This window comes from Sus scrofa, chromosome 18 (assembly GCF_054392235.1).
Source record: "Sus scrofa isolate SSC_HxYL_T2T_F1_AM1 chromosome 18, Sscrofa_HxYL_maternal_Yorkshire_Landrace_v2.0, whole genome shotgun sequence".
Taxonomy (NCBI): domain Eukaryota; kingdom Metazoa; phylum Chordata; class Mammalia; order Artiodactyla; family Suidae; genus Sus; species Sus scrofa.
Genome location: NC_139400.1, coordinates 47,225,035 through 47,240,239, shown reverse-complemented (window position 1 = coordinate 47,240,239; position 15,205 = coordinate 47,225,035). Strand labels below are relative to the sequence as shown.

The 15,205-nt window shown below is 37.8% G+C and overlaps 1 protein-coding gene across 3 annotated transcripts in view; it reads right to left on the bottom strand.

Annotated features, from left to right (window-relative positions):
- Positions 1-3,700: 3,700 nt before the first annotated feature.
- Positions 3,701-15,205, bottom strand: part of HERPUD2 (HERPUD family member 2) — a 41,054-nt gene continuing 29,549 nt past the window's right edge. For 2 of the 3 annotated variants that reach the window (XM_021078631.2, XM_085005835.1), the window contains exons 5-8: positions 9,237-9,359; positions 6,071-6,394; positions 5,255-5,372; positions 3,701-4,567 (exon numbers count right to left, since the gene is read on the bottom strand). In XM_021078631.2, the coding sequence (XP_020934290.1) occupies positions 4,406-4,567; positions 5,255-5,372; positions 6,071-6,394; positions 9,237-9,359 (727 nt within the window). In that variant the 3' untranslated portion in view covers positions 3,701-4,405. Of the gene's footprint in view, positions 4,568-5,254; positions 5,373-6,070; positions 6,395-9,236; positions 10,146-13,538; positions 14,589-15,205 lie in introns of those variants that run through there. The other variant, XM_085005836.1, reaches the window with a different exon arrangement.

Genomic DNA, 15,205 nt, shown 5'->3' with positions numbered 1-15,205 from the left:
CCAGGTGCTTTGCAACAGGAACTCTAATTATTCTGGGCTCTCTTTTTAAGAAAAAACTTTATTTCAAAGATTGCATACTATTTTAATAAAAAGTTTGCATTGCTGGAGTTCCCGTTGTGGCTCAGTGGGTTAAGAACCCAACATAGTGTCCATGAGGATGCAGTTTTGATCGCTGGACTCGCTCAATGGGTTAAAGATCCAGGGTTGCTGAAAAGCTGCAGCCTAAGTTGCAGATGCAGCTCAGATCCTTTGTTGCCCTGGCTGTGGCATAGGTCAGCAGCTGCAGCTCTAATTCGACCCCTGGCCTGGGAACTTCCAAAAGCCTCAGGTATGGGTGAAAGAAGGAAATAAGAAGGGAGGGAGGAGGGGAAGGAAGGAGAGAGGAGAGGAGGGAGGGAGGGAAGGAAGGAAGAAAAGGTTTGTACTGCTCTACAACACTTATGTTCAAGAAGCACCATCATTTATTTCTTTGTTTTTAAATGTTCTGTTTAAATGTTTTTATACGCTTAAAAATCTGTTGAGGGCAGACCTCATATTAAACATTCTTATCACAATTTTAAAATTTTTTAAAAAGTGGGCAGTTTTAAATATTGAAACATCCAAAATATTGTTTACCTGTAAGATACAAAATACAGTATTAGCCTGCTTTGTACCCACCATGCAGCCAGTTTCTTTCCCAGGTTGCAGTGAGAGCGTGTGATGCCATGTAGGGAGGTGAGTCTGCAGCCTCTTGGGACGCCCAGGGATTAGTAGTGGAAAACAGCACATTCCAGAGCTGGCTGCAGTTTTGCAGATCCAGTAACACAATTCCAGATACAACAGGCCTTCGGGTCTGATTTATACCAGATTTACAGAAAGCTGGTATATAAAATCAGCACACTGTATGTAGTTTTTTCTCAGTGAAGCAAAAACTGCCATGGGGGCTGTACTAATGAGGCTCCAAATACAGCCTTTTTCCTCCTAATGTGAAAAGCCAAATTTCAATGGTGATGATGGAGTGAGTGCCAAAGAAACTAAGAAAAATGATAGTTGGTGGCATCAAACTATGATAAAAATATCTCCAGTTCTTCAGCCCTTGGGATCATTCATTCCTTTTGCTCACCTACCAGAATCCAACCCTCTCACTCATACTGCTTAACTGTGAGAAGTCTAGTCTTTATTGTATGTGTGAGCACTGGGAGAAGTCCTGGGAAGGATTTATATCCCATCCCGATTGTTGCTAGTCACCATCTAGCCTGGAGACCAATGTCTGGGCTTCTGTGCTGCTCTTTTGCCATCTGAAAACCACCTCCAAGCTATTTCTGCCCTCTAGACACCATCTGGCCTCAGCATGGACACAGCCCCTCTCTTAATCATCTATAAAACACAACAGACACCAAAACGTGGTTTCCGATAGATTTACTGAAGGTGAGACTAACATGAGGAAATTAACAACTAGGGAAGATAATAAAAATCAAGTAACATAATCCAGTGTTCTTAGAACACTTAGCAACAGCCCTTCACAGGGGGAGTCTATGACCCGCATCGTTCTCCTTAGGCCCTAACCTGTAGTTAGGATGCAGAGACCTTCTCATTTCCTTCAGATGGGTATCCTCCCAATGATGCTCCCCTCTGTGAATTTTATGGCTCCAGTTCTCCCCTGTCCAACTCCTAACAGAAGATAAGACACTGATCAATCTCCTATCTCTGCACTCTTGCTCTATCCACCCACTCTATTTTAGGATCTGACTTATGGAACATTTCTTCCAGCTTTGACCATTTATTTAGCTTCCAGGTTAAAATCCAGGCTTTTCCTCTGGATGCAATGATTGCATCAGCATTGAAATAAGCCATCCCTAATCATGGACCTGAAAAGTATATAGATGTACCATAGCTCACCCTGGTGAACTCTGTCAGTCCTAATATTTTCCTCTTATAAACAATGCAATGAATATCTCAAAAGCTAAATCTCACACATGCATGATACCCTTCCAACCTTTTTCTGGTTCAAGGATGTGCACATATTCAATCACTCATTCAGTACTGAACTAACTACTGGGCACTCGACTAGGATGGGGAATATCCTATTGAGCATAAATTCACTCCTTAATCTCATAGCTCTCCTGTTTTGTAGGAGGGACAGATAAGGAAGTGAATGTAAAATGCCAGTAGTGTTAATAAGTGCAAGGGCCATCAGCTGAGATCAGATGACTAGTAACTGTTAACAAGGCAAAGAAGGAAGGGACTGTGTTCCAAACAAAAAGAACTGCAATTATACATGTCATAGAGCTAGAAGGACAGAGTGCTGGAATTGGAAAAACAGCCCAGCTAAAACAGAGGTCCTAAGGAGAAACACAGATTGAGAGGCTGCAAGGACCCACCCCTTCAGGACTTGCTAAAGCCATGTTTAGGAGTCTGATTTTATTCTAGGAGCAACAAGATGACACAGGACAATTCTGCGCACATTTCAAATATCTGATACTCACTGGAAAAGTTATCTAGTATTTTACATTTTTCTATACCTTCCTACTATTATTATCTTATCAATTTGACAGTTTAAACTTGTACACATTAAATTTTTTCATGGTTATTGTCCATGTCTGTAATCTGTTCTGGACTTAATCCTTGTGTCCCCCGCCGCCCCCATTCAAATACTGAAATCATCCCCCAATTAGGAGGTGGAGCTTTAGGAGGTAATTAGGGAATGAGGGCAGACCCTTCATGAAGAGAACGAGTGTCCTTATAAAAGGAGACAGGAGAGAGCTTCTTTGATTCTGCCACGGAAGACATATGAAGACAGCCAACTACAAAGCCAGGAAAAGGGCTTCACCAGACACCGGATGTGCTAACACCCTGGTCTTGGACTTCTCACTTCACCCTCAAGGATTGTGAAAAATAAATATTGGTTGTTTAAGCCACCCAGTCTGCAGTAGTTTGTTGTAGCAGCCTAAACTGACTAAGAGATTAGCATTGCCTATTTCCTACTGGGAATTTATCCTTTTTTTTTTTTTTTTTTTTTTTAAATGCTCAATTTAAGACTTGCTTTTCACCTTTTTTATATTTTTTTCCTGTTTGTCTTTTAATTATATATGTCAAACATCACACACACAAACAACCTTTTCTTTTAAGGATTCCACCACAAAGGTATTTTATCACCCTAATATTATGTAAGTATTCATCTATATTTTCTATCAGCATTTTCATTGTTGAACTACTCCTATTCAGTCTTAATGTTCTGACTGACATCTATAAACAGAAAGCTAATTTTACTTTTCAAAGGGGTAACCAACTACTCCTTGAAATGTAAACTTTATAAGTAAACAGTTTAGAGAACAATTCATAGACGTCTTCTTAATCTTCTATTCTATTATCTAATCATATACTACTGTACCAGGACCATATATAACTTTATAATACATTTCATGTGAGATAAAGTTCCTCCATGGTATGTTCTCCTATTCTCATTTATTCAATTTTAATTGGCTACTATATAAGATATTTACTCCTTTCTTATGAAATACTGCATTGACTTTCACAGGGATTTTTGAATAAACTAATGAAGTTTCAAACCACCTGAGAACTACAAGATATCCATCTGGAATGGAAAGAGGTAAAAATGACCCTGAAGACTTTAGCAATCCAACAACTACTGAAATTTACATATATTTTTACATGTAATGGGTATATTACAGAAGAGTTTGAATAAATATCCATAAGAGAGTTTACCATAATTGACCTTTTATTTTAAAAAATTACAGGGAGCGATTTCCAGCATATCTTATTTTATAAAAGTACTGCCCATATCAAACATTTTATATCACTGTTAATTCCATTGAAGAGCTGCCATTTTTTTTAAAGTACTAATTCCAATTGATGGGGTGCATGCCCTTAAAATAGAAAGTTTCCATTTATTCAAATTTCAAAATTAAGATTACTGAGAAGTTTATTGCTTTATGGCTGGGAAAGATGCTACTAGCACATTTCAGGTAAATAATATTCTTTGTTAAAAACTATGAGGTCATTCAGTTTAAAACTTTCAGGATAATTCACAGAAAATAGATATATTTCTTCAAATTATACATTGAGGGGCTGGGCTATTAGCTATAGACATTTATATGTGAAGCAGCTCTTTAAAGAAATAAGCTACACAAACAGGCCTGTCTTGGTTTAATACGCATAAATGAAATTAATAAAACCTGGAAGACCAATACTGTTACGCTATGTTCTGTTAGGACCTTTTTAAAAAATCACACATTTAGTAGTCCATTTGTGCTTAAAATATTCATATGCATGAGAAGCTTAAAGAAAAAAATACCCCTGTACATGATGATGAAAAGAAAGTAATAAATTTTTTGAAATTGCACTGTTATTTAAAACACTTTCCTAAATTCAGACCCTCCTTTGCAGCTGGCACAGTTTTTCAGGTCTAATTAGCAACCTGGGGAGGCCCCTCTGGTATCAGTGAAGTAAAGAAGGTGGTGATAAAAGACCAAGCTGACGCCATTAATCCAGGCCTTTGAATTGCACTGCCATCTTCACCTGCATCTTCTCCACTCTCATCTTCAAGCCCATCATCCATAAGACGCTCCTTTCAAACAAAACAAGAAACATATTCCTAAGTGATCTGAACAGTCAGTCAGCATTAACTCATGACAGAAAAGGAAAGAGTTAAATTCTTCCCAAATAAGGAATATAAGGGAGTTTCTATTGTGGCTCAGTAGTTAATGAACCCAACTACTATCTTTGAGGATTTGGGTTCAATCCCTGGCCTTGCTCAGTAGATTAAGGATCCAGCATTGCCACAGGCTGTGGTGTAGGCTAGCAATGTAGCTCCGATTTGACCCCTAGCCTGGAAACTCCCACATGCTACAGGTGCAGCCCTAAAAAAAATTTAAAACGAATGAAGGAATATGAGCATATAATAGAGAAGTGGAACTATCTGGTCATTAGAAACCTTCGTTAAGTCCAAAACTGATAAATTCCTCATTGTTCAAGTTCAAAGGGATAACTGCCAATTTAAATAATAAATTCTCACTTTTTGCATAATTTTCTTTCTAGGCTATTTTTAGGAAGAATGATGTTAGTTCTTTCCACTGAATTCCAATATATGACTGACTCGGTATTATATTCTACACGTGCGAACTTTAACTTTTCTTCACACTTCATTCTACGAATACTATGGAACCCCTCAAAATTCTTTGATTGTGCTGGTCTCATACAGTGCTTAGGAAACATCTATATTTATTTAAAGTATACAAAAACCTCATTAGCATACCATTTCTTCAAGTTCTAGGTTGTTTGCATTCTGCACATCATTGTTAACTTCAGCATTATTGTTGGGAGCCTGTTGCTGACCTCCCTCTTGCCTAAAAGGAAACCATCCAGCTTGGTGTCTATTCAGTAAAATAAAGAGAAAAGAAAGTAAGTTGAACTATTTTATATGTAAACCTATAAAGCATTAGTGTCCTACAAGAGAAAAATGATTAGAATTACGATAAATGAAAAAACCAAATCTACTTCAGGCCAAGAACTACCCTTCTCAAAGCAATAAAAGCAAAAGGAATCAATTTAAGTCTAAAGTCTATCATGAGCTTAATGGGGTCTATACTAGATATTAAGACATACTAAGATATCAAGACATATCAGACATTTTTTGGTATTATTCAAAATGAAATTTAAGTATATATTTGTTGGCCTCTTGGGGTAAAGGGGGCAACTGAAAGTTCGTCTACTCATGAAAAAAAAAATCTGACCTATGCCTATAGGACCTACTATTGATAACTGTAATTAACAAAAAAGAATATCCTGTGTAAGACTACATCACATGCTCTTCAAGTTCTAAATAATTGATAGAACATGTCTATAACAATCTTTATAAAATACAGCAAAGGAAAAAAATCTGCTTCTAGACAACTGATAAACATTCTTACTACACATAACCTGCTTTGCTTTTGATGCCAGATGTCAGAAGCCCAACATTCATGTCCCTTCACTCAACATTCAGAACACACTACCACACACCAGATTCTGTGCTGAACAGTTTTAGGAAGTAATTAAAAGAAACCACAAAAAGTGAATGAACATCACTCACAAATAAACCAGTAGCATGGCTCCCATTACCATGATAAAGCGACTAAAGGAAGAATAGAAGTATACAATGCTAAGGAGAATTGCAGCTCGTGAGAACATGTACATCCAGTCCAGCCAGTCTCGATTGAAGTCTTCTTCGTTTAGCACTGGACCTCCCTGTGCATTCATTTGAACGTTCTCATTCATGGGTCGATTTTCTTGGGCCACTAGGTTTGGAGCTGGTGGGGGTTCTTCTCCAGGAACGTGTGCCAAGTTTAGAGGCTGTGAAGCAGCAGGCTGGGCTGAGTTGGCATTTGATGTGGCCTGTGCTGAAACTGCAGCTTGACTGAAATATTCACCAAAATAAATATTAAAAAGACAAAAACCTTTATCATATTATGTCCTATTTTTCAAAACTTCTTGGGGAGCCATATGTATGTTTCATAAATCTAATAGGGAATATCACAACTCCTGTACATTTCCTAGCATAAATCCCAGTGGGAAAGTGGAGCCAACCTGGATGGTAGAAGTAGCTCAGGAAAGGATGTTCCCCTAGCCTGGTAGTCTAGGATGGCCGGGAAGAGGGGAAGAGATAGGAACACCATGTTAATTCCTATCTTTTCTCTCTTTCACTAAATTGTAATGTAATGACTGGGTCTTTTTTTCCAACACACTTACCCATGTTTTAAAATATTTGTCTAAAAATGTATATTAATCATAACCCTGTGTGCCCACTCTCAGTGATAAATGACTTGTATTACTATCTTAAAATATTAACTAAATTCCAGATAACAATCCCTCAAGCCCAATCCTGACTTTTGGGAACTCCATCTGGAGAGCACTGGTATATTCTTGTCAACTTATAAAGAATTGTGGTCCTAAAGTTTGCTTATAATTTGATTTCTTGCAAGTCAGAATAACTTTTCCTGTAAAATGATAATATGTCTGAAATTTGTTCTAAATTATTCAGCAAGGTGGGGGGTAGGGGGAACCAGACTGTCATGAATTGATAAATGTTGAAAAGTTGGGTGATAAGAACACATAGATTCATTTTACTATTCTTTTTATATCTTGAAATTTCTCTATAATAAAAAGTTTTAGGAGTTCCCATGCATAGGTCACAGATGCGGCTTGGATTCAGTGTTGCTGTGGCTATGGTGTAGGCTGGCAACTGCAGTTCTGATTAGACCCTTAGCCTGGGAACTTCCATATGCCACAGGTACAGCCCTAAAAACAAAACAAAACAAAACAAAACAAAAAACCCCAAACAAAAAAACAAACCAAAAAAAGTTTTAAAATCAAGCTAGCAAAATAAAATAGAACTTTTCCAGGCTACAAAAGCCTATTTAAGACAGTATGTAGAAGACATCTTTGTTTCCAAAACACTTCCTATCTCATGGACATTCTGATTCATAGGTGAGCCATTTCATTAAAGGCGAGAACTTGAGGCTCAGAAGTTAAATAATGTGCATAAGATTATATGGTTTAGTAGCAACCTATGATAAGAATCTTGGAGTTCCTGTCTATGGCTCAGCAGAAAACAAAAATCAATCTGACTAGTATCCATGAGGACGCATGTTCAATCCCTGGCCTCACTCAGTGAGTTAAGGATCTGGCGTTGCTGTGGCTGTGGCATAGGCTGCTGGCTACAGCTCTGATTTCACCCCTAGCCTGCAAACCTCCATATGCTGTGGGTGTGACCCTAAAAAGACCAAAAAAAAAAAAAAAGAAAAAGAAAACCACCAAGAATCTTACACAGTTCTTATGAGGTTACAAGACAAGGGGTATAAAGCATCTAGCAGAGTACTACGGACAAAGCAGTCACTCAAATGATAACTATTACCATGGCATGAAGAGCCTGCCTGGAGCCAAGGGGTTATATAGGAGTGCATTAGGATATGAAGTTGACAATGCAGGATAATCCTATGGAGTAAGGTCTAGAGGAAGGATAAGGATGCACGCTTCACACTGTAAGCAAGAGAGCCATCAGATATTTTAGGGGTTGGAGAATGATGGACTCAGTTGTGTGTTAAGCAAGTTAACCCAGCAGTAAGTACAATGAAATATATAGTAAGAGCCTAAAAGGAGAAAGAGTAATTGCAGTAAAGTGAGTCTAATATGAAAAAGGATCTGCAAAATATTGTTAAGTAGGATATAGGGAAGGACAGAAGCTAGAAACAACATACTAATTCATCTTGGTAAATTGTTGGGTTCAGAGATAACAGAAGCCTGAATCAAAGCTGATTAAAGTTAAAAGCTTGGAGGATGATTAAGAAGAGACCATTTCACTGACAAGGAAGTCAAGAAGAATCTAATTTTAGACACAGTGAATTTAAGGGAAAGGAAAATTTCTCTACGGAAATCTCCAACAATTAAGTGGAGACACAAAATGAGGCACAGGAGATGAAGAATTGGGAGTCATCACAGAGAGATTAAAAACTAAGGCCCAAGAAGAAGGAAATCCAAGAGGACTAGCCCAGGACTGAATCTGTCTTTCCTACCAGACTGAGTATCATAAGGCACATGGTAAGTATACAAAAACCTGTCTAACTGAACAAAACATGTCACCATTTAGAAAAAGGGAAAAAAACAGCTTATCAAAGGACATAAAATGAGTGGTTAGAAAGAAAGAATGAAGAGAATAACAGAATCACAGAAACAAGAAGAGGTGAATATTAAAGAAAAGCTAGAAATGTTAAATGAATACAGAAGAAAGAAAGCTGAGAAACTGTATTTGGTGCTAAGAGTGTTCTCTGCTGACCAGAAGCAAAACTTACTAAAATACTGACAGTCCAGAAAGCGGATTAGCCTCCCCGTCTGCGCCTCCCTGACAGGATTCCTTCTATCCCCTTTTTCATTCAACATCGACCTTCAAGTAGATTTGCTGCCTTCCAGGGACACTGTCTTCAGTGTTTTCCTCTTCATTAGATAAAATGTTCTAGTAAAGTTTTTTCCTCTTAAATAGAGAAAATGATCTGAATACAGCTAAATATAATGCTGCTAAAATGGGTTAAGCTGATGTAAATTGGGTGTGAACACTTTTTCCTTTAGCCAAATCATTTTAAACTAATTTTTTAAAACCACTGAAATACATCAGTCAATGAAATCCCAAATCAAATTACTCAGAATAAAAAAGAAAATAAGGAAAATATCACAGTGAGTAAAAAAATGAACTCAAATTAACTTACTAGTGCATATAATACTGATGAGCATACATCTGTTGCCACCAGAGCAGCTGCAATGGGCTGAAAGCAGGATACACTGGGAATCCAGCCGGAACAGCTTGCCCAGGAAGCTGGTTGTCTACATTTCTGCAATGGAGTAATGAAGAAATGTCTCTGAATGCTCTAGAAGTTGAAAGCATTTCTCTTCATTTTTATTTCTGAACTATAAGTCACCCATTGACAAAATATATTAAATTTTACTGAAAAAAACCAAACTTATTTTCAACATTCCTCAAGTAAGTTACCATGGCTTATATAAGTTGACTGTGACCCCAAGTATACAATTAACACTTACGTTAACTAACAACTAACATTACAGCCCCATTTTAATGGGAAATTAAGCAAATCATCCACAAAATGTGTGGCAAGCCTAAACCTTTGCTATATTCTCATTTCAACACAGAAGTCAAAAAATACTTCCATTGTATTTTTAGTGCATTCTTCTTGAGAACCAAAACCCTATACTTGAGGGAATTAGCCAAATGGTATTTTACTTCCGTAATAAAATATTATTTCAAATACATTAAAATACATTAGCTATCAGCTATAAAATAAAAATGAACACTATATAAATCTATAAAATATGTTTTAGTTAACCAGGACTAGCAGAATATATTTATACATGCATTCCTAAAGTAGTTAAAATTCTATTAATTCATTACAATTTGTGGAATGTCACATTTAACTTCTCTATTCCTCAGGTTCCTCATCTCTAAAATGGGGTTAATAAGAGAATCTTCCTCACAGAGTTGTTAGTCTATACTCGCTAAAGATTAGCTTTTTTTTTTTGTCCTTTTTGCCTCTTCCAGGGCTGCACCCAGGGCACATGGAAGTTCCCAGGCCAGGGGTCTAATCGGAACTGCAGCTGCCGGCCTACACCACAGCCACAGCAACACCAGCTCCGAGCCACGTCTGCAACCTACACGACAGCTCACAGCAATGCTGGATAGTTAACCCAATGAGTGAGGCCAGGGATCGAACCCACAACCTCATGGTTCCTAGTCGGATTCGTTTCCGCTGGGCCATGACAGGAACTCCAAAGGTTAGCTATTTTTAATCTCACTCTCCCCTACCCCTAACTCTAAACATGACTCCAAAGCCTATAAGGTGAGATTTGCAGATATTCACATACATCAAGGCAGGGATAAACATATAAGTAAATTCAGAATTTGTCAATTTTCTAATTTTCCTTCTTCATATTACTTTAATTTTATCTTTAGCTAACATCAGTTTGGTCTATCCAGAGGGAGAAAAGGATAATTAACAAATTCATGAACTTTAATTTTTAATATTCTAAAGAATGTTAATATACAATTAATAAAATGGATTATAGAAACCAAATTTAGAAAAGCTTGGGAGGATAAAACTTACCAACAAACTGTACTTAAGGCAACTTGGTACTAAATAAGGTATCAACTCTCCTACATATAACCTCAGCATAGGAGCCATAAGGAAGATCCTTCTACCTCCTAAAAACAGCCTTCCCTGCCACTTCCCAAACTTTCCCACATACTGAATTAAGAAGGAAAAGCAGAGACGCCTTCAAGACAGTTCTTCCCCAGCTCTTCATAAATAAATTCTGCATAAGAAGAGGAAAAGAACCTTTCCCTAGATATTCCTTTAAAAACATTTCAGGAGTTCCCGTCGTGGTGCAGTGGTTAACGAATCCGACTAGGAACCGTGAGGTTGCGGGTTCGGTCCCTGCCCTTGCTCAGTGGGTTAAGGATCCGGCGTTGCCGTGAGCTGTGGTGTAGGTTGCAGATTCGGCTCGGATCCCGCGTTGCTGTGGCTCTGGCATCGGCCAGGGGCTACAGCTCCGATTTTCACCGCTCGCCTGGGAACCTCCATATGCCGTGGGAGTGGCCCAAAGAAATAGCAAAAAGACAAAAAAAAAAAAAAAAATTTCAATTAGTGATCAAACCTGGAGAGAAAGCCATACTACTGGAGCAGAGATGTATTAGAAAACATCCGTATAAAGATTTTGGCACTTCCACCAATGAACTGATGCATTTGGCAAATCTGAAAACTATCTAAGTCAAATATTAGCTAGCAACAATATGAGTCTGTATCTATTAAATTTTCTCAGTATTTTCAACTAAGAAAAACTCATCCCCCTAAAAGTAGAGTTCAACCAATTTCTACCACTAAAAAGAAATGTAACCTCACACAAGTCCATTGCTTCAACTGTAAAAGTGAAGGCTGGACTCTGTTGCTGTTTTTAAAGGTCAATGGAAGAAAAGGCCACTAACAATCACTTAGAAAACAATTACTATAGCTTCCCACCTCACCCTACTGGAGCCAAAAAGATAAATATGATTACTGAAAATATGTTGTCAAAAAATTAATAAATTCCCCTAGATGATTCCAATAGGCTTCTTCCCTTTCTCTCCAGTAAGTTAAAAACTACAAGACTATATAATTGCTAAGATACATTCCAGGCCAAGGCCGGTACACTACAACTTTCAGTTGTGTTAATTATTCTTCAGAAAAAAAATGCATTTGGCACTCTACAGAAAACAAGAAATAAAGGGTTTATTTGATAAAAAAGTATAAAGTTATTATTAAAATACATCAGAGCAGTGAAACAAATTACTGTGGAATTTAATATATTATTAATCCTGTAGAATTTAAAATATTCTATAGGATGTGTAATTAAACAACACAATAGAGGATTACTATTTGGAGCTGCGAAGAATGATGACCAAATTGGTGGTTGGGTGAAGGGAGTTTAAAGTTTCACCTCATTCCACATTCAGATGAGTTTCAAATGGACTAAAATCAAGTATTAAGAGTTAAACCACAGAAAATCTAGAAGCAACTAGAACTGATCATTTATCAAATCTTTGGAGGAAGGCTTTCCTAACTTATAAGCAATAAGAAAGCACAAAAAAGACAACACACAAGGTAACATAAAATTTAAAGAGACAGAGCTTAGAAAGAAATGTTTGCAATAAATAGTAATTAATGTCTTTTCTATATAAAGAACTCATAGAAATGGAAGTAATCATTAAAACATCAAATAAATGCAAATAAAATAAAGATAGAGTTTTTTTTTTTTTTTGTCTTTTTGTTGTTGTTGTCGTTGCTATTTCTTGGGCCGCTCCCGCGGCATATGGAGGTTCCCAGGCTAGGGGTTGAATCGGAGCTGTAACCACCGGCCTACGCCAGAGCCACAGCAACGCGGGATCCGAGCCGCGTCTGCAACCTACACCACAACTCACGGCAACGCCGGATCATCAACCCACTGAGCAAGGGCAGGGACCGAACCCGCAACCTCATAGTTCCTAGTCGGATTTGCTAACCACTGCGCCACGACGGGAACTCCAAGATAGAGATTTTTTTAAGTCGGCCAATATCCAGTGTTGGCAAGGAGCACAAGTAAAATCCAGCTCATTGCTAGGAGGATAAAATGGAATAAAGCTTCAAAAAACAACTTCATAAAATAAAATACCTTTTAAAATGTTCACTTATACCCAACTGCCCAAGGAATTCTGCTCTCTGAAAAATTTCTTCTGCTTAAAGAAATATGGAATACAGAAAAAAATTTTCATATCTCTGCCCTTTAAAATTTTGTACAACCCATTAGGAACAACCCATTCAAGCTACTCCCATTCCCAGCCTCCTTTCCCCTAATTACAAAGAGAAAGTGACAACAGGGACAATAGCTCATGATTAAAAAGCAAGAGAAGACCTTATCACAGCACTTACCATCATGCAGAAACTGCCTATTTTTAATTCCACTCTCATGAGGGCGTTTACTCTTTGATCCATCTACTTTGACCTACTTCCACTTCTAGGAATCTATTCTAAATATAAATGGCACAAAATTACTATTTTTTTGGCCATGCCCATGGCATGTGGGAGTTACTGGGCCCAGAATGGAACCTACGGTACAGCAGTGACCTGAGCCACTGCATTGATAATGCCAGATCCTTAACTTGCTACGCCACAAGAGAACTCCTAAATGGCAAAAAACTGAAGTGATAAACACACAAAGCTATTCATCACACTATCTGTAACAGATATACAGAAAACACAACCTATAGGGGCTTAATCAGATAGGTTGTTCAAATGGAGTTCCCATCATGGCTCAGTGGTTAACGAATCCGACTAGGAACCATGAGGTTGTGGGTTCGATCCCTGGCCTTGCTCAGTGAGTTAAGGATCCAGCGTTGCCATGAGCTGTGGTGTAGGTTGCAGATGCAGCTCAGATCCCGCGTTGCCGTGGCTATGGCTGTGGCTGTGGCTGTGGTGTAGGCCAGTGGCTACAGTTCCAATTTGACCCCTAGCCTGGGAACCTCCACATGCTACAGTAGCAGCCCAAGAAATGGCAAAAAAGACAAAAAAAAAAAGTGTAGAAATGGAAATGAAAAATGATTTCATGTTTTAATATGTGTATACTCTCTTGTGTCCTCTAGCTAGTCTGTAATAAAAAATAACTTCAGCAGTTTTGCAAATTTTCAGTTATTCTAAGTAATACTTTTTAATGGCCTGAAGTAGGCTACTCAGTCATCAAATAGATAATAAACCCTTTCCTGGTTTGCTCAAATCAAAGCAGACTGAGAGAAATTAACAAAGTCTTTAGGTTAAAGCAATCAAAATCAGAAGCACTGGCATATAGAGAAAACTGACTTTTCATTATCTTTGGGAATTATCTCTTTACATGATAAAAACATATGATATAGCAATCAGATGTCTAGTATTTATCAATTAAAAACTGTATTTGAAAACATCTACTAGTCATGAAATAATTTCATGTGTGAAAATTTTTAAAATGGGATTGGTTGTAAAAGAAGCATGACGTATTTCATGATACATCCAATGTTTTTAAATTTAGTACAATTTTTATTCTTTGATCTACATTTCCATGCACATTCCACTTTAGTATTGTATATAAATACAATTTACTATTTCTTATTAAAAATCAGAGTAAGATTCAGTTTCTGTCAAAAGGAAGTCTTTTGTAAAATATATTCTGGAGTATCCTCCGTGTCTGTTTCCTGATATAGGTATGAGAACATTTCCAGGAGTTCCCGTCGTGGCGCAGTGGTTAACGAATCTGACTAGGAACCATGAGGTTGCGGGTTTGGTCCCTGCCCTTGCTCAGTGGGTTAACGATCCGGTGTTGCCGTGAGCTATGGTGTAGGTTGCAGACGCGGCTCGGATCCCGCGTTGCTGTGGCTCTGGCTGGCGTAGGCCGGCGGCTACAGCTCCGATTCGACCCCTAGCCTGGGAACCTCCATATGCCGTGGGAGCGGCCCAAGAAATAGCAACAATAACAACAACAACAACAAAAGACAAAAAAAAAAAAAAAAAGAACATTTCCAACCCACAAAGTTATATATATATGTAGGTGTGTGTGTATATAATATATATAATTATCAATCACATCAAATACTGTCTGGCAGAAAGTAAGCAAATATTAATAAAGTATTGTTATTTTCACTGCTAAGGGGGGAAAGTGTTATTATCACTGCTAAGGAGGGAAATTTTGATGTATTCCCCAAAATTTGTGCTTCCTCTTTTGAGTGTTTGTATGTATTGAACTACATTTCCTAACTCCTCCTGCAACTCACTGAGCTATGTGGCTAGTTCTTGTTCAGGGAATATGAGGGAAAATAGCATGTATCACTTCCAGAGCAAGGCATTTACAAAGTAAGTGTGTTTCCCTATGCTCTTTTCTCCCCATTTGCCAAGTATATACAGATAAACTCCAAGCCCTTATGAGGTGAAAGGACACAAAGCGGAAAAACCCTGGGTTCTTAAATCACCAGATGGAGAAAAAGCACCTCCGTGGGAATGATAAAACACTAGAATCAGACTACTACATGAGTAAGAAACAAAGTTCAATAATGTTAAGATTCTAAAATTTGAAAGTTACGTTGTTATTTGTCAGTCAACTGGCAAAATGTTTTATAAAGTTATTTAATATT